Genomic DNA, 20,570 nt, shown 5'->3' on the forward strand with positions numbered 1-20,570 from the left:
ATGATAATCTTTCTTCCCACCCATGAACATGGTATATGCTTCCGTTTATTTGTATCTTCCTTAATTTCTTTCTTCAGTGTTCTGTAGTTTCCCAAGTACAGATCGTTTACCTCCTTGGTTAAGTTTATTCCTAAGTACATTTTTGTTGTTGTTGTTGATAGAGTAAATGGGATTTTTAAGTTACTACCTCTGATATTTTATCATTGGTGTACAGAAATGCCTTTGATTTCTGAATATTGACTTTGTACCCTGCTATATTGCCTATTTAGTTATTTGGTTGAATCGTTTTTTGGTGGAGTCTATAGGGTTTTCTGTGTACACTATCATGTCATCTGCAAATAATGACAGTTTTACTTCCTCTTTTCCAATTTGGATGCCTTTTTCTTTTTTCTTGTCTGATTGATGTGGCTACAACTTCCCAAACTATGTTGAACAGAAGTGGAAAGGGTGGACATCCTTGTTTTGTTCCTGATCTTATGGGGATAGCTTTCAGTTTTTGTCCATTGAGTATGATGTTGGCTTCAGGTTTCTCATATACGGCCTTTAGGATGTTGAGGTATGTTACCTCTATTCCAATTTTGCTAAGTGTTTTTATTATAAATGGCTGTTGGACTTTATCAAAAGCGTTTTCAGCATCTATTCATATGATCATGTGGTTTCTGTCTTTTTTTGTTTATGTGATGTATTATGCTTATTGATTTGCGAATATTAAACCATCCTTGCACTCCTGGGATGAATCCCACTTGATCATGGTATATGATCTTTTTAATGTGTTGCTGGATCCAATTTGTCGATATTTTATTGAGGATTTTAGCATCTAAGTTCATCAGCGATATCGGCCTGTAGTTTTCTTTCTTTGTTGTGTCTTAACCTAGTTTAGGAATTAGGGTAATATTGGCTTCAGTGAAAGACTTGAGAGCCTTCCCTCTTCTTGGATTTTATGAAATAGTTTCAGAAGGGTAGGAATTAGTTCTTCCTTAACTGTTTTATAAAATTCGCCTGTGAAGTCATCCAGTCTAGGACTTTTGTGTCCCAGGAGTTATTGATTATTGCTTATATTTCATTTGTTGTTATAGGTCTAGTCAGGCTTTTTGTTTCTTCTTGATTCAGTTTTGGAAGATTATATGTTTTCAGAAATTTGTCCATCTCATCCAGGTTGTCAAATCTCTTGTAATATAGTTGTTCATAGTAATTTCTTATAACCCTTTGTCTTTCTGTGGTATCAGTTGTGATTTCTCCTCTTTCACTTTTTTATTTATTTGGGTCCTTTCTCTTTTTTTTCTTGATGAACCTGGTTAAAGGCTTGTCAATTTTGTTTATTTTTTCAAAGAACCAGCTCCTGGTTTAATTGATCTTTTGAATTATTTGTTTAGTCTCTATATCATTTAATTCTGCTCTGATCTTGATGATTTCCTTCCTTCTTCTTGCCCTAGGCTTTGTTTGTTGTTGTTGTTCTAGTTCTTGTAGCTTTAGGGTTAGATTTTTTATTTGAGATTCTTCTATCCTTTTTAGGTAGGCCTATATTACTATAAACTTCCCTCTTAGGGCTGCCTTCCCTGTGTCCCATAGGTTTTGAACTGTTGTGTGTTCATTATCATTTGTTTCCAGAAACTTTTAAATTATTTATTTATTTAATGGCCATGGTGGAACCTTAACTCTTTGGGTTCTTGGTGTGTCTTGTATCAGTCTTTAGTGAACTGGAACTTGTGATATAATGCATTGTTTATACACTATAAATTTCTTTTAGTGAGCTGGAAACATAGTGGATAATAGGTTGTTTATGACTGGAAATCTGTTCAGTGAGCTTAAAACTTGTCACAAAATAGGCTGATTATGAATTCTGAATCAATATTCAGTGAGCTGGAACTCTATTAGATAATGGGCTATGTATAAGTTATAAATCTGTTTTTCAATGAACGGGAAACATGTTAGGTAATGAGTTTTTCTGAGCAGTAAGTTTGTTTCAGTGAGTTGAAAACATGTTAGGCAATGGGTTGTTCCTGAATTATAAATCTGTTTTTTTAGTAAACCAAAAGCCTATTTAATAAAGAATTATTATAAGTCTGTTTTCAGTGAACATGAAATGTGCTAGAATAATGAATTTGTTTTGACTAGAAGATCCCACTTTACATTATTAGAAACATGTCACCTAATAGATTCTTTATGAGTAGTAGATCTATGTTCAACTGACTTAGATATAGTGCATGATTCTACCATGTTTACATACGCATTATAACTTTAAACTATTTTCAGCATGTTGCTCTCTGCTGAATAATGCTTCTACTCAATTATGGGTAATGGAGTGAAAAGCTACTAAAGGTCTGTTTTCAGTCATATGGAGCCAGACTAGTTTGAAGTGTATTGAGGTTTGTTAATTTTTAACAGTTACCAAGTTCCCTTGGTACTCAGGACATGCTATATAATATAAAAATTACAAATTCTAGCTTCAATGGATTTACATTCAAACACAGATATGTGCCGCATAAGAAATGAGGAATAGCCAATGAAGCAAGCATAGAGTGAATACTGCCTTGAGCATGGGCTGAGATATAAAACAAAAAATCTGAAATCTCAGTTAGGAGATGACACAGAGAAACATAAATCTATTAAGTAAAATGTAAAAATAATGACAAAATATATAATCAAGTCAAGAACAAAAAAAGTTAGGATTAAGAGACTAGTAAGGAGACGGTCACTGGATAAGGGACAGGTTAAGAAATAAAAGTTAATAACTATCAAGAAAACAGTTTTTCACAACAAATTAATTTCCAAAATCTTGTCAACTTTTAAATGTCAAATGTATAATATTTTATATTTATTAATACTTAATATTTCAGCTTTTAAGAAAATTGTGGAAAATAAATACATATCTTTATATTATGTAAACTAACACTATCAATGTGACAAATACTCGTAGGGTTTTTCAGAAAGTATGTTTATTAGAAATCTCTAAAAAATTACCATTCAAATGTCTCAAACCCTTCCCTGAAAACATAAAAAAATAAACAAATGCTGCTCTGCAAAGACAGAATTTTTACACTTTTAATTTCTTCTGGGGTTAGTCTTCATATTTATAAATAATGTGGCTATACTTCACTAATTTTTTACTAATTTTAGATCATTTTTGCTTGGGTACATACCTACATTTCTATACTTTCTATATGTGAAGTATCAATTATGTTGTTCATTGAAGAGCCAAGTATTATACTGTGGTTGTGTTTCCTTCCTGTATTCAGTTTTTCCTGTAGTTAAAAAACTGTCTCTTGTTATACTTATTTCATTTTCTATGTACCTGTTTTTAATGCTTTATAACTGGTACACTAGTTAAACATAAAATTATATTCAAGATGCTCACACACTATGCAATCTATCAAAACCATTTTTTTCTCTAAAGTGTTCCCTTTCATAGACCCTGAACTCTTTGATTTAGAGCAGAGAAGGATGCCAGAAAAACACTTTTGATTGCTTATATGTGTTATATGAGATTCTCTTATACCTTGAAGATCATGTCTTTCTTTTTTTCTTCCTTTCTTCCTTTCTTGCTTTCTTCTTTCCTTTCTTCTTTTCTTTTTCTTTGTTTCTTTCTTTCTTTGTTTCTTTCTTTCTTTTTCTTTCTTTCTTCCTTTCTGCTTTCCTTTCTTCTTCTTTCTTTCTTTTTCTTTCTTTCTTCCTTTCTGCTTTCCTTTCTTCTTTTCTTTCTTTCTTTCTTTCTTTCTTTCTTTCTTTCTTTCTTTCTTTCTTTCTTTCTTTCTTTCTCTCTTTCTTTCTTTCTTTCTTTCTTCCTTCCTTCCTTCCTTCCTTCCTTCCTTTCTTTCTGCTTTCCTTTCTTCTTTTCTTTCTTTCTTTCTTTCTTTCTTCCTTCCTTCCTTCCTTCCTTCCTTCCTTCCTTCCTTCCTTCCTTCCTTCCTTCCTTCCTTTCTTTCTTTCTTCCTTTCTTTCTTTCTTTCTTTCTTTCTTTCTTTCTTTCTTTCTTTCTTTCTTTCTTATTCCCTTCTTTTATTAAATGCACATTCTTTTCTATAGCTTCCTTGGTGATCAATCAATCAAGATTGTCTGGAAAGGTTTTTGCATGAATTAATTATTTGGTCAAGTATAAAATTCTAATTTGAAATATACTTTTCCTTCCAGATTTTGAAAGAAGTACTCATTCTGATTCTGATTCTTGTTCCTCAATACAAAATCATTTTTTCCCTTTATAGAACCTCATGGGCTTTTTCTTCATATTCATAATTTATATTGTTTTCATCACAAGTGCTGAATACTCTGAGATGTTACAGTATGAAGAATCATGTTCTTCAGACCTCAACATTTTTGTGTATTTTATCACTTTTTTTTGGTCATGTATTGCATTTCATGGATTAAAGCATCAAGTCTATTTTATTTTTCTCCTGATTTTTATTGATCTTTCCTTCACTTTTCCAAGTATTTTCACAACTTTAATTTCCCAAATTTCAATTGAAAATTTTTTCAATTGCTGTCATATATTTGACTTCCAAAAGCTCTTTCTTTGCTTTCAAGGCTTGATCATGTCACTTAGCATAGGACTAATATTTTGTTATGATTTTTGTTATTGCTTGAGTAAAAAAATGGTGAGGAAGATATTTATATAATGGTCTCATGTTCAGAAACTGTAAAATTTAGTCATGCATCCTGATGTCACATTTAAATGTTTTAATATGACTTTTACTCCCTAAGAGAAAAGAATAGAGTCCCACAATAGTGCATAAAACATTATGAATTTTGTAGAACTTAAATGGCAGTGCTGAATGAAATGGTTTGCTCTGTTTACTGCACATGGAGAGCTAAGCTACATAGGACATTTATAATGAGAAAACATGACTCTGTAAAAGTATGTATATATCTCAATAACAATGTTGCCTTATTCAGGATGGTTACCAAAAAGATTTATTTGGATTATGGCTCATATTTTCAATGTTAACAATTTTTTCAGTATTATTATATAAAAATAGAATTACTTCTGACTTTCCAGATGAAGAATATTAAAGAAACACTGAATCGTATAGTTCCATAATATTTAGCATATAGTAAATGGACCATAAATATTTGGAGAACAAATAAAATAAAGAAAGGGCAAAAGAAAGATTCAATAAATAAATATTATTTATTAATTTATTCACACCTAAAATCTAGAGTAAAAGCTCATATTAATAAAAATATTTTCAATGAAGTAAAACACTAATATTTTCAAGAATCAACACATTGTAATTTATATAGATTTCTAAACCTGATATGAAGTAGTTTTGCTAAAGAGATGAGTTCATGTAAACATATACTGTTATTTATGAAATGGTAGAGTCTTTAATATTTCATTTCAAATTAGACTAAGCAGACTCTGGTCTTGGTAAGTAATAAAATAATATTTGAGAAATTGAATTAAATAAGGCAATAATAAAAATGATACTTTAACATGAGAGCCTATAGGAAGGTGATAATTTCAGATTGCAACATTATCTTGTGAAAAAATATTATATTACTTCACAACTTTAATTCTGTCTCCTCAGTTGAAGATAAGAAAATATTAAGTTCAGGCAAAGCTCATCTTTTGTTAAGAGTATTCAAATCTAGACACAAAATTCATTTCTCACTTTACTACCAAACCAGTCACCACTGAAAAGAAACTTAATAATAAAGAAGCACTTACTATGTATTCACCAAGTAAGGTAAACATTGGTATTGATTCAATTCATAGGCTATGTTCAAGATATTTTATGCACAGGGAAACAAGAGTAGCCTATGGAGTTATAAAGATAAACCATATTCTGAAGTCTCTTTTATTTTAAAAAGCCACCTGTTGCCTGATTTTTGTAAAGTATGATAAATGTTTGTTGCCTTATTATTCTCAGAAAATATTAATAACCTGATGCATAAGCAAAAGTCATCAATTTACTCTTATGCCTAGTGGTCAGAGTGACAAAAATGGCAATTCTGACCATTTACTCCATGAAACCTTTTTAATCATTCTGGCTGGCAAAGATTTTCCAGTATCTAAATACCCTCTGTCCACCACCCTTTGAACCTTGGAGAACTGATAACTTGGCTAAGTGACCACATGGAAACAATACTAAATCAAAACTGAAAAAAAAAATTAAATGAACAAGCAGAAAAGAAACAGACTCATAGATATTGAGAACATTTTGATATTTGCCAGGTGGGAGGGGGCTTGGGGAACAGAGCACAATAGAGTCAAAAATGTTATTGAAAATTGTGGGAAGATTGATGAGTGCATGAAGGCATTGATAATAATGCTGTCCTAGTCAAGAAAGATTATATAAAAGGGAAGGAAGGGAAGAAGAAAGACCATCAGGTTTAAAGTGCCTAAGGAAATGGAGTGGTGTGTCATTGAAGGAGAGTATTGGTTTGTACTTAGCTTTGTCAACATGTCAGTAAACATCAAGTTATATATTGCAAATTCTACTCTGTAGAAATCTTAAAAAGTTAAGGAGGTTTGTAGTAGCTGACAACATTAATTTGCACATAACATGAAGTGTTTTGAAAATGCTCTTCGGCAAGAGTTAGAATCCAAGCCATATACTACTGTACTATGTAAGTGTTATAAATAAAGCTAACTATAAAATTTTCTGAAATATAATCTATTGATCTTTATTTATGCCACTTTTTAAACTACATAAATGAAACTCAATTAAGAAAAAACTGTCCCAGGGAGCATATTACATAATGCTTTATTTTAGTATGAATTTTCTTAACATTCTTTTTTCTCTCTCTCTCAATCCCTCCCTTCCTCCCTTGTTTCCTCCCTCTCCCTCTGAGAATTTTTAACCAGATATAGTACAATGTAAATCTCAGGATACCAAGTTGAATACTATGTAATACTTCTTGTTTCTGGTAAACTTTGTTTGTTCTTGCACTAAGCACCTAAAAAACTGAGCACATTTTAACAGGTATATGAAATTGACATATCTCTCCCCTTCAAACAGTAGCAGGCAACTTCACTGCTACAAATTATAACCATCTTTTAAAAGAAGCCGTGGATTTACTTATGTCCTTGCCTATTTTCACAGGTGCTTTTACTGTTTTCTTAAGAATTTTGAATCCATCATCCAGCCCTTTAAAGGCCTATTTATAATTCCCAGTACATTGATTTCATCTGACGAATTTATGCCATAAATCTCTCAAAAGGAAAGGAAGGTCCTAAAATGTACACTTTTTTTTATTATTTCCTATGAAAAATGGCTCTTCTAACACTACATTACATATTATTTTTCTTAGTTACCATTTACAACTTCATCGTTCAAGTCAAAACTACAAAAAGTGTTTTTTACTCACACTGATTATATAAAAATATGAGATGATTAAAGTGATTTGATAGCAGCTAATCATGAGGGATGTGTTAGAAAAAGTTAGCATTATTTGAGCTAAATCTGAAAAAGTTTGTACTCTTGAAGTGACAGAATTAATCCAATGTCATTAAATCCACTAAGCCATCCATGGTTTTCTCATATCTTTTTGCCACCAGATAATTTCTGTCTCATTTTATTTCTTCACAGCCAAATATAGATTGATGTATAGCTCATGTGCAAAGCCAGAGAGCAGATAGTATTGTCATATCTCGCTACTGGTTATCAAGAAACATATAACAAATAAAACAAAAAAGAAAGTGAATTTCAAAAAACCAAGCCAAATTTTAACGTATTGTTTAGGAGGTTGTAGAGATAAGGTAATAATCACTTATACGATTGTGTTGATTACAGAAATTGGAATTTCTTCCTCTTCGTGTATGTGTGCAGCCCCTCTGCCAGCCTTCCCATCAATGTACATGTTTCTTCACTCCCTGAATCTGGATTTAGCCATATGATTTGCCCTGACCAACAAAACATTAGTAAAAATGGCTTGTAAAATGTTTTCATATTGGAGTCAGCTCTCTCTTAGAATCTTGAGACCATGCCAAGATAGCCCATTGCATAACAAGAGACTTGAGGCCAGGTAAAATAGAACACAGGTTGCCTACTGCCAGACATATGACGGAGACCATCCTTGACAAGCAGCTACATTCTGATCTGTCAGCTTGCTAGAGATCCGAGGCTGACACAGACCAGACAAACCATGTAGCCAACCCACACAAGAGTGGGGGTTGTTGTTTTAAGACATTGAATTCAGGTATGCTTTATTCTGCAATTAAAGCTGATTGATTCAAACTAATCTCTCAACTTCTAGACTAAGCATTAAAAGTATACATGCAATTTACTTTAAATTGACATTTGATATAGAAGTGGCTCTGATAAGGGTTTAGTAATTTTATTATCCTCACCCCTACTTACCTATTGAGACCTTACTTATCAGTAATCCAATACGGGGGCATTAATTCATATCTGAATTACTATCTGCCCCCCAAGTCTACCTAACATCCCTATAATTGCTGTATCCAATAACAGATGCCTTAGTTTGCCAGTCTCCTTTCTACCTTTCTCTCCATTCTTAATCAGACTCACTATAACAATTATAGAGCCTTCCATACATTTCTCAGTGAAGTTTGAGTTTTATAATTAACTAACTCTCTTCCACATAGACATGATCCAGCAGTTTTTGATTTGCAAACAGAAATCTTATCAGATCATCTAACATGAAAACTGGGGCAGTCCCTTAAGCCTGACCACTCCTGCAGAAGACTTTCATTCAGCCTCTTGTCTCATTAAGGCTATAATTTTCAGCATGGGAATCAGTACTTGCCCACATTGCCTTCTATTCTTTCTATTGGTATCAGCTATTCAGACACATATATGAAGAAATGGGTAACTCTGAGTCTCTGAATAATTCTAATACTGATAACTGAAGACTCTTGAGTTATCCTTATTAATTCCGTGTCTCCAAGGCCTGGACCACACCTCACAGTGACCTTGGAGATCTTCAGTAAAATGTTCCACATATATAGCACAGAGTTCTGTTTTCTTTCTTTTTTTTTTTTTTTTTTTTTTTTTAGGTTCCACATACAGCATTTTCTTTCTCTGTCTGACTTATTTTAATTGACCTAATGCCCTTAAGGTCCCATGTTGAAAACTACAGAATTTCATTCTTTTTTAAGTGGCTGAATAATACAATTTCTTTATCCATTTATCCACTAATGAACACTTAGGTTGTTTTCACATCTTGGCTATAGTAAGTAAGGTTGCAAAACATAAGGTGCATATATCTTTACAAGTTAGTGTTCTCATTTTCTTAGTATAATATCCAGAAATGGAATTGCAGATAACACTATAGTTCTCTTTTTAATTTTTTGAGAGATACTGATGCTGTTTTCCATAGTGACTATGCCAATTTATATTCCTATTATCAGTGTACAAAGGTTCTGTTTTCTCCACTTCTCAACCAACACTTTCTATTTCTTTTTTCTTTTGCCAAGAACCTCAGAGTTTATTAACATATCTTATTTCTTGTCTTCTTTTACAAAAGCCATTCTAACAGGTGTATGGTGATATCTCATGGTGTTTTTAATTTGTATTTCCCTCTACCTCTTTGCCATCTGCATGTCTTTTTTTTGGAGAAAATGTCTATTCAGATCTCCTGCCTATTTTTAATTCAGTCATTAGGGTTTTTGTTTGTTTGTTTGTTTTTTGGTTGTTATTGAGTTGTATGAATTTTTTACATATTTTGGATATTAACCTTTTATCAGATATATGATTTGAAATTACTTTTCCCCTTCAACAAGTTGTTTTGTTTTTCTTTTGTTGACCGTTTTCTTTACTTTGAAAAACATTTTTAGGTTGATATAGTCCCACTTGTTTATTTTTCTTTTTGTTTCCCTTGCCTTTGGAGTCAGAATCAACAAATCACCACCGAGACATATGTCAAGAAGTTTACTGCCTACATTTTCTTCTAGGAGTTTTGTGATTTCAGGACTTACATTTAAGTCTTTACTTCATTTTGAGTGAATTTTTGTATATGGTATAAGATAGTGGCAGAGTTTTATTATTTTACATGTGGCTGTCCAGTTTTCCCAACACTATTTATTGAAGAAACTGTCTTCTCCCTTCTGATTTTTCATGACTCATTTGTTATAAAGTAATTGATTATAATCACATGGGTTTATTTCCAGGCTCTCTATTCTATTCTGTTGATTACTGTTCGTGTTTTTTATTTTTATTTTTAAATCCTAATCCAAGAATGTTTATTGATTTTAGAGAGAGAGAGAGAAACATTATTGATTGCCTCCCATACACTCCCCAACCAGGGATCAAACACACTACCTAGGTATGTTTCCTGACTGGGGATTGAACCTGAAACCTCTTGAATGTATAGGATGATGCTCCAACCAAGTGAGCTACCTGAACAGGGCATCATGCATCATGTTTCTGTTTTTATGCCAATGAAACACTGTATTTTTTTAGCATGATGTCACTCATGAGTTTTCCTACTCCTCATATGAAGTAGCCTCTCTACCTGTGGTTCCAATGTTTCTTCTTCAGGTATATCATTGCGCTCTGAGAATTTTGTCTTAATTGATGTTATGAGGTAAGAGACTTTATAACTTGTGGAGGGGATCAGAATATGCCATCCCAAAATATTCCACTTTGTCATAAGGATTATTTTGAGCTAAAAACAGCAAGAAACAGCAAATATAGGAGAAGCACTCAACCCTCCCCCTATCTACCTAAAAATGGCATAAATTTCCCTTTGTTAAGGGTTCACCTATCTCATACCAGGAAGGAAAAGATGATCATTATCACTGGAGGTGAAGAAAGCATTGAAATGAGTCTCCCTAAACAACACTTACCAAATTAATATAGGAGAGCAATATAAATTAACTAAAGTCAAAGTTAAGTCAGGGGCCTGCTATGTGCTGCCTGACACTGAACTCGGCTGATCAGAAATTCAAGCAGACCACCAAGAATCTCCAGACAAAGAAAATTTCCTGCAGAAGTTGATTAATAGTTATTCACACATATTTTATAGTTTACGCATACCATAAAAGGAAAACACAAGGCCACTGAATATACCTTGTAAAGGTTATAGCTAACCCTAACATTTTTCCACTCTCTTGTTACCCATATCAGCAATTTCCCATAGAAACTATAGATAAAAGCTCAACCTCTAGAGATGGTTGGGGTCTACCTTTCTTCTCTGTGAGGAGAGTTTGCTACTCTGTCTGTGGAGTGGCTTTTCTTGCATATTCTCTCTGCTCAATAAAATCTGCCTTTCCACTTTAACCTCTTGTCTGACTCCTGTCTTGAATTATTTCTTGTATGAAGCCAATAACCCTCATGGCTCAGAGCTCAAGACTTCACTAGAGACTCATCTCATGGCATCAAAATAATCTTTATCTTCCATTAGTTTTCCAATATATTTACTTTCCCACGATCTGCTGCTTCTAGAAGCCCAAACTCCTTCCTTTTGTTTATCTATGTCTCTGAAATTTATCATCCTTTGATAAAATGGCATATAAGTCCCTGGGACTGACTGTTTCTCTGGGCCTTTATTTGTTTTCTACAAAAGCCTCCATGTACATGTAAAAATTATAATTTAAAAGTATGTATGTCTTTTCTCTTCTTAAGCTATTATTTGACACTTTAATTCAAATTTCACCAACCAAAACTTAAGAGGTTAGAGTAAAAATTATTCCCCCCCATCACTTGCAACAGGCTCTCTTCTGTGAGAGAGTCCTACATATCAAAAACATTTTGAATTCATGGAAGCCATGTTGCCCACTACTATACAGCCTACAGCTGAATGAGAGGAGATCCCATGTCTCTTTCCCTTCACAATAATCATGACTCACTTGACTCTGACTTCCATAATCAATGACTATGTTACGCTCTCTCTTGCATAAAAATTATCCCTTCTCTCATCATTAGACTTCCTATGCACAACTTTCATCCTTTATTTTCTTTTCTTATCTTAGTAAATTCAATATCTAATAAAAAATGTTCCATTATCACTTTTCAATAGTTGCAATTATCTAATAATCTGAAATTGCTTTAGTTAATAAATGTGTGCTAATTAAAAGTCATTGCTTTATTTTGTGAAATTTAATAGCTAAAATTCTTACATTTTGAGAATCAATGTCTAGATAATATATAATAAGCAAATTAAAAATAATACATTTCAAAAGGTGACATTTTCACCTTTGAAATTTCAAAAAATAAGAATTAACATGATCAAATATATTTTTGACACCCAAAAGATTATGGAACTAGGCAATTTAAAGGAAAAGAAAGAGACATTTCCAATGAACTATAATTTAAAAGCAAGGCATTGCCACTAATAGTCTTAAAAATAATTTGAATTTATTATGAAACTATTAATTGTACTTTTTGAGTCTAACATGAATATGGGAATTATATCTTATTATAACTTATTGAAAATATCAAGTCATATATGTGACAAATTTTAATGTCCATAACTAAATAAAGAGAGGAAGATAGGAATCCACTACCATGTAACTCAACAGATGTTGCTAATGTAATTTAAGTTCTGAATATATATAAATATGAGATTTGAACAATTAAATTACTAACATCTGTTTTAATACAAGTGATTACCTTTATTTGTTTTTACTTATGTTCTAAAATGCCTTAGATTTATAGGAAAGTAGAAGGGACCATACAATGATTTAATTAATCTGGCAATTTTGCTATAAATATTTCATATTTTTAAAAACCAATAAATTATAAGCATTATTGGAACTATATAATACTCTCAATGCCATTTCTCTTTTTTACTCCCAAGATAAAGCAAAATTCTGATTTTGTATATAATTTTTGAATGTTATTTATTTTTTATTTAGACTTAATTTTGAGCTAAATTTTAAAAATAGTACAATTTCCTTCTATCTCTAATGATAATGTCTCATGTCGCACATGTAATCATTATATAACTATTAAAATATTACTAAGTTTTTAAAATATCACTACATAAGTTTCCAACACTACATGACAATATTTAGGATATTTTTCTATTTTACATATCATATCAAACTATAATATCATTTTACAATACTTTTGTTGTGTGGCATTGTTTAGTTATAATCAAGCTGTATTTATGATAAAAAAACTATGTGGATATACAGAGTGAATCAAAAGTAGTTTTACAGTTGTCTATATAAAATAATAAAATAATAACTTATAAAATAATAAACTTTGTGTTTTGTGTACTCACACTATAAAGCTAATTTTGCCCCTCCCTCGCATATAGTAATAATTTTTTGTTGTTTTTTTAACTGTACTAAAATATGCCCATGTTTATTTAAATTTGTTTTTTCTTTTAATGATTCCAGAGAGAGGGAAAGGGAGAGGGAAAGAGAGGGAGAGGACTTCTGGCCAAGAAGGAGGCCTAGACAGACACAGTGGGTCTCCCTCCACAACTAAGAAGGAATACAACTACCTCAAAACTAGAGATGACCAGAAGTTCCAGAAAATTGAGCTGCATGGAAATCCAACAAACAAAGACATAAAGAAGAAATGCTCATCCAGACAAGTAGGAGGGGCAGAGCCGGGGTGGAGAGGACACAGTGTGTTGGCCGCAGCAACGGTGGAAGTGGCAGGCTGGAGGAAATCAGAGTTACACATTTTAAAAACTTGGAGGGACACCTGGAGAGCGTTCTCAGCTCCTCACCTGATCACACAGCTCATTGTCCCAACACCTGGGAAAATCAAGCCTCATTGCTTCTGACTGCAAACCAGTGGGGGTTAGGGTGGAGGCAGAAACTGAGGGTCTCTCAGCCAAGTTTGCTTGTTTAAAGGGCCCCACAGTCCTAGATGTCCACAGACCCATCCACTCTGGGAAAGACAGCCAGGGCAACAGCTGGAGAGGTGCCAGTCCCATACAAAAGTGGGAGAAATGCCTGGAAAAGGGGAGAGTGTTGAGCAAGTGGCATTATTCCCTTTCAGACCCCTCCCACACACACAGCACCACAACGTGGTGAAACGAGTAGCCCTGTACTGACAAATACCTAAGGCTCCGCCCTTTACAATATCTGCCTAAGAAATAGAGGCAAACATACACAGGAGCCTTTCAAAATGAGGAGACAGAGAAGTATGGTCCAAAAGAGGAAACAGATCAAGGTTCCAATGGGAGAACTAAGCGATGAAGAGATAGCCAACCTAACAGATGAGAAGATAGCCAACCTAACAGACTCAGAATTCAAAACACTGGTGATAAAGATGCTCACAGGCTTGACAGATATGCTTGAGTATGGCAAATGAATAAAGGAAGAAGTGAAGGCTATCTAAGTAAAACAAAGGAAAATCCACACAAAACCAATGGTGAAGGGAAGGAAACTGGGGTTCAGATCAATAATTTGGAACCTCAGGAGGAAAACAACAGTCAACCAGTACAGAATGAGGAAACAAGAATTGAAAACAATAAGGAGAGGTTTAGGAACCTCTGGAACAATTTCAAATGTGCCAACGTCCAAATCATAGGGGTGCCAGCAGGAGAAGAGAAAGAGTAAGACATTGAAAACTTATGTTCAAAAATAATAGAGGAAAACTTTCCAAATTTGGTGAAAGAAATATACAATTTCAGAAAGCACAGAGAGTTGTAAATAAGCTAGACCCAAAGAGGACCACACCAAGACACATCATCATTAAAATGCCAAAGATTCAAGATAAAGAGAGAATCTTAAAACCAGCAAGAGGAAAGCATCAAGTTTCCTACAAAGGGGTGCCTATAAGACTATCAGATGATTTCTCAAAAGGACCTTTGTAGGCAAGGAGGGACTGGCAAGCAGTATTTAATGTGATGAAAAGCAAGGACCTATAACAAAGGTTACTTTATCCAGCAAAGCTATAATTTAGAATGGAAGGGCAGATGAAGTGCTTCCCAGACAAGGTAAAGCTAAAAGAGTTCATCATCACCAAGCCATTACTATATGAAATGTCAAAGGGACTTAAGAAAAAGAAGATCAAATCTATGCACACTAAAATGACAACAAACTCACAACTATCAACAACTGAATCTAAAATATAAAAACAATACTCAACAAAGCAAACCAGAATAGAAACATAATCATAGGTATGGGCATCATTCAGAGGGTTATAGGTTGGGAGGAGGAAGGGGAAGAAATGGGGAAATGGTGCAGGGATTAAGAGGCATAATTGATTGGTACAAAATAGACAGGGGAAAGTTAAGAATACTATAGGAAAGGGTGAAGTCAAATAACTTATATGCATGCCCCATGGACATGAACTAAGGGGGATGGGATTGCTGGAGGGAAGTGGGGTGCTGGGCAGAGGGAATCCAAAGAGAAAAATAATGAAACTACTGTAACAACATAATCGATAAAATATACTTTAAAAAAAGAGAGAGGGAGAGAAACATTGAAGTGAGAGAGAAACACCAATCAATTGGTTGCTTCTTGCACACACCCCAACTGGACATGGAACCTGCAGCTCAGGTATGTATGCTGACCTGGAATCAAGCCCATAGCCTTTCCATTGGCAGGACGATGCCCAATCAACTGAGCCATACCTGCCAGGACTAAAATATGCTTTTCTTTTTTAATAGAAATATTTAAGTTTACTCTAAAAGTGGAATTGCTGGATGAAAAAATATGTATCTCTTCAACATTTCAAAATAATGCAAAATAGCTCTCTCCTAAGGGCTGTGTACAATTGTTATTTAAATAAATATATTATAAATGTTTTAGTTCCTCCACATTATCAAACTGTTTTTTTAATTATGAAATTTATGTATACAAAATAGCATCTTATTGTTCAATTAGAATTGTTTAATGATTGGTAAGGTTGAATATACTAAATATGATTATGTGTTCTGGGAATTGCATTATGTCATAATCACCTATATGTATACTAATATCTTTGTAGTGATATACAATCTACTTTTTTACCCTGGCTGGTTTGGCTCAGTGGATTGAGCGTCGGCCTGCGAGCTAAGTGTCGCTGGTTCGATCTTCCAGTCAGGGCACATCAGAGAAGGAAAACTCTGATTCCAAAAAACCTCCGCTGCCTTGCGGCATACCTCTTCAGGGGAAAGGTTAAGGGAGTAAACCCCGACAGAAAATCCGGAGCCGGAGTCCCTAAAGCGGTTTGACGTTGTAGTCAACACCGGCAACTCCTGCGGCGCACCTGAAGCCAAGCTGTATTGACTCCGTCTTTCCCTTGGATCCTTCAGCTGCGAAGAGAGGGGGGGTCTGCTGCATGGGCAACAGCAGACCCTCCATATCATCCTGCCCAGGCTCTGTAGCTTCAGCTTCACTGGAGAGGACACTCCAGCATCATCGCAAGATATCGATTCAACATGGGAGGAGACAGATACCGTGTCACTCCCGAGTCGGACTGCACAGCCATTCTCGGCGGTGCAGATAGACTCTTAAGAAGCTACACCATCGTCTCTCGAGACGACGGCTGCCAACAACAATCTACTTTCAATTATTCTGTTTTTAGTTAATAATGTAATATACCAAAAGCTCTGAATTGTACATGTTTAATGGGTGAATTGTATGGTATGTAAAATATATCTCAATAAAACTTCTTATCTTGGCAGAGCAAATTCTGCAAAGTTGACTCCCTTGATACCAGCTTCATCTAACACTAATTCATACTATACACCCATGTTTTAATTGTACCAAATGATATGTGACTTTTACCTATCTTGTGGTTTTTCATGTTCTTATGCTAAAAAATTTTTGAGCTCTTAAACTAGAGAAGTAGTTTGCAATCTTTTTGATTTGAGGTGTTTTACACTTTAAAAAAGTATCAAGGACTCCGGAGATATTTTGTGTATGTGAGTTATGTTTACAGCTATTTACCATACTAGAATTTAAACAGAAATATTTGTTTTTAAAATGTATTAACTTATTTTAAAATAACAAATGAATTGATTGAAATAACATCTAAGGAAATAGATGTTTTTGTTTTTTATTTTTAATGAAAAGCAAGCATTGCTTATAACTTTACGAATCTGTTTAAAATCTGGAATACTAGAAGAAAGCTAGATTCCCACATCTATGTCTTCATCCTGTTGTGTTGTTTTAGTTGATGTATGTGAGGAAATGCAGCCTTACACAGCTATAAGATTGAAAAAAAGTTATTCTCTCATACTACACCAACACATGACAAGTGGTAATTACTTAAATGTTAGCTTAAGGGAGGTAGCAGAAAACACAGTGATAATTTTTTTTTTATTCTATTACATTAAAATCCACTGGTCTGTCTTGAACTTTGAATGGACCATTGACCCATATCTGATTTTGTCATGTAATTTGGAAAATATTTGTCTCCCAATTTATGAATACCTTTCAAATGTTGACACATTGTATTATGCAATACCCTAATATTCACATTAGAATATTATCACTCTCCTAATCAGAAAAACCTTTAAGTATTGGGAAAATATCAGGTCTACTGTAGTGGGTGTGCATTTTATTTACACAATTGTAATTTTATCTCAAAGCTTAATTTTTAATATTTGCAACAAATGCTGTAAGTCATTTTCCTTATTGTACCCATATTTAGAAAATGTCTGTCACACACCTAGGTTTGAAGAATTATCTTTCCTCATTCTTTCAAATAAAAAATATGTTCCTTAAGACATGCTTAAACTCAAATAATACAACTACATGGTTTTATTCAGATAAATGTACTTCAAAATGCAGAAGAAGTGCATTGTATGCATTTCATCACACTGAGTATTAAAAAGTTGTGTAGTGAAAGATCAGATTATAATAAATTACTTTTTATTCTTTCTTCAAAGATGCACTTAGGTGAAACTGTCTCTTTTATTCTGCTACTAAGTGGCAGTGAAAAATTACAATGACTATTTTAATTAGTTCTAAGGTACTAACAAGTCAACCACCATTGCTTTTACACCATCCGTGCAGATGTAAATACAGCTTTAAAAAGGTAAATATCCAGTATTATTATAAAAATAATTTTGATTTTTTAAACTCCTGGAACATGTATTGGGGATGTCCAGGGAACCACATGTCTAGAATTATTCTTCTTTCTGTTCTCCTCCTTCACCTGGCCCAATCAATTGATAGACATTTATTAATCCTTTCAGTTTCCTTAACTCTGAGCTTTGTGGACTCCTCTATGCATCCCCAGGAAGATTGTTTGTTGTTTGTTTTTCTCTAGGCCTTTGGTATCTTGTAGATTCAATTAATCTCAGTGTTATTCATTTGTAGTTCTCCTCTTAAACTGTGATGTCTAAAATCTATAAATTTACATTCATTTTACTTTCAGGGTGCCTGACAACAAATTTTGGAGCATAGAAAATGAATGAGTTAATTAATATATTATGGATATAATCTCAGCATTTCAAACTTTTAATTTCATCAATATAGGAAAATGGAGGACCAAAGCATATTAGAGTATAAACTTCATAGAGATATGAATCAGCAAATCTCAAATAATTCTTTACTCTATGATCAGTACAGTTATAGTTGCACTTTCACACACACACATGAAATACACACCACATGCACACACAGAATATTAAAAATAATATTGCTAAAATATTCAAATTGGTATAAAATTACAAACAAGTATGATAACCTAAAGAATAAAAACAACAAAAATGTATATTTGTAAAGTAAATGTATTTGTAATGTATAGACTTAAACTCATTTAGAAAAGCTGCATACGAGTTAACAAGCAAAAAGGATTGTGAAGGATATTAAATGTTGAAAGAACAAAATAAACAGTGGCAGATATAACATGGGATGCACAGTATCAAGTTTAATTTAAAATATATATTCTTATAAGAGTAAAGAGAGAATTGGATTGCTGAAGCTCACTAGTTTCAGGTAAATGTGTATTAATATACATTTACCTTTTATGTATTAGATTGTCATAACATAAAAATTATAAAATCAGTGTTGCCAAAAGTATGATAAAATAATCCTTTTTATAAACAAAAATATAAAATGATGTGGTCTTTTTAGAGATTCTATCTGCTATAAAAATAAAATAAACATTGACTTTGCAATTCTATTCCTAGGATTCTATGCTAAAGAAACATCATATTTGTGAATAAATGTAGTTATATGGGCAAATGTTCCTTGTGACATTGTAGGTAATGATGAGACACCAGAAACAGTCTAAATATTTATCAACAGAAAAAGATTATGTAAATTATCTTATCCTTAGTATAGAATTAGGAATAAGCTTTCAAAAGAATAAGATAGAGCCTTATGTACAAAAGTGAAAGCTTTTCAAGATACATTGTAAGTGGAAAAAAGTTGCCATCAATTATGAGTCAGTAAATGAAATTAATGTTGCACTGATGAGGCAGAAGTTTCATTTTTAAATTCATATTACTTGAACATTTTATAATAAAGTTATACAGTATTTTGCAATTTAAAAAAAGTAACAAGTGAATGACCTTAGTATAGTAAAATTGAAAAAGTGGGAAATATACAGAAATCACATAATGAATGGAAAGAGAGAGATTCTGTATGAGGATATGAATATACTCCTTTTTATAGCTGGATGACAAAAAAGAGGTTTCTCTAAATTATGTGGATAATCCACACAATAATATTCTTGAGTAAATATTTAAAATATTAAGTTACTCATTTAATAACATTTTCTTATCAAGACTATATAAACATACTATATATAAGTATATATAGTTATATATACACAAAGATTTCTTTGAGAAAACACATTGACTGAATATAATTAAGCAGATACTCTTAAAGGTATAATTTTACCCACTAAAATAATATTAGTAAATTTTGTACTAAAAATTAATTTCCATTGATTTTAATATATTTATTTATAAGAAACATTATGAATCTGTATATTGAAAGTTCCATGATTAAAAGCTAATAATCATAATATAAATGATGTACATAGTAGCAGTTTTTTGCTCTTTTACTTTTAGGAAGTTGGATAATTTAATTGCATTCATTCTTGAATATAAACTTTAGGAATATTGTAATTACTACATGGATTTACAACTCTAATTTCTCTACTAATCCAAATGGTACTTGTTTCCATCAAAGTATTTAAAAATAAATTCTGGTACTTACTTTCAACAATTACTTGTCTGTCTTCCCAGTTATCTTTAATAAGCTGTATATTTCCAAAGTGTGCATCACTGTAAAAGATTCGGTTGGTACCTCTTCTTTTTTGATTATAGTCAAAAGCTAAGGCTATGACATTCTTGAAATAATGTGGATTCTCATATGGTCTTACTGGTGAATTTAAATTGGTTTCATCAGAAAGATGTATACTTTTTAATATTGTTCTCCCTGAATACAGCAAATAGCCTTCATGCCTTCGGCAAGTAACTCCATCCTCTGCCAAATACCCATGAGCACAAGCACAAGTTCTCCAGGAATTTCCTTTATAAAGACAAAGTTGCTGACATCCACCATTGTCCTTGGCACAAACATTGGTCCCTAATGATAAAAAAAAAAAAAGATACACACACATATATTGTGTTTTTATAGTTTTCTAAATATATTTTTCTAATAAAAATATTAAAAATTTAATATTGAATATTCTGTTTTTTATTCTTAATTTTAGATGGATAATTAAGATATCAAACACTATGAAGTACTGAGTTTTTAAATCACATAATTTAAAATTCTTCAATTTTTTATTTCAAAGATCACATCCTTCTGCTTC

At 32.8% G+C, this 20,570-nt stretch overlaps 1 protein-coding gene across 1 annotated transcript in view; it reads right to left on the reverse strand.

The window, feature by feature from the left end:
- LRP1B (LDL receptor related protein 1B) overlaps positions 1-20,570 on the reverse strand; it is a 1,919,366-nt gene that overhangs the window by 428,583 nt on the left and 1,470,213 nt on the right. Inside the window, exon 41 of the mRNA XM_090279551.1 lies at positions 19,970-20,341. Within this exon, the coding sequence (XP_090135677.1) occupies positions 19,970-20,341 (372 nt within the window). The remainder of the gene's footprint in view (positions 1-19,969; positions 20,342-20,570) is intronic.

Source organism: Furipterus horrens, unplaced genomic scaffold (assembly GCF_987537825.1).
Source record: "Furipterus horrens unplaced genomic scaffold, mFurHor1.1.pri manual_scaffold_1, whole genome shotgun sequence".
In the NCBI taxonomy this organism is placed as follows: domain Eukaryota; kingdom Metazoa; phylum Chordata; class Mammalia; order Chiroptera; family Furipteridae; genus Furipterus; species Furipterus horrens.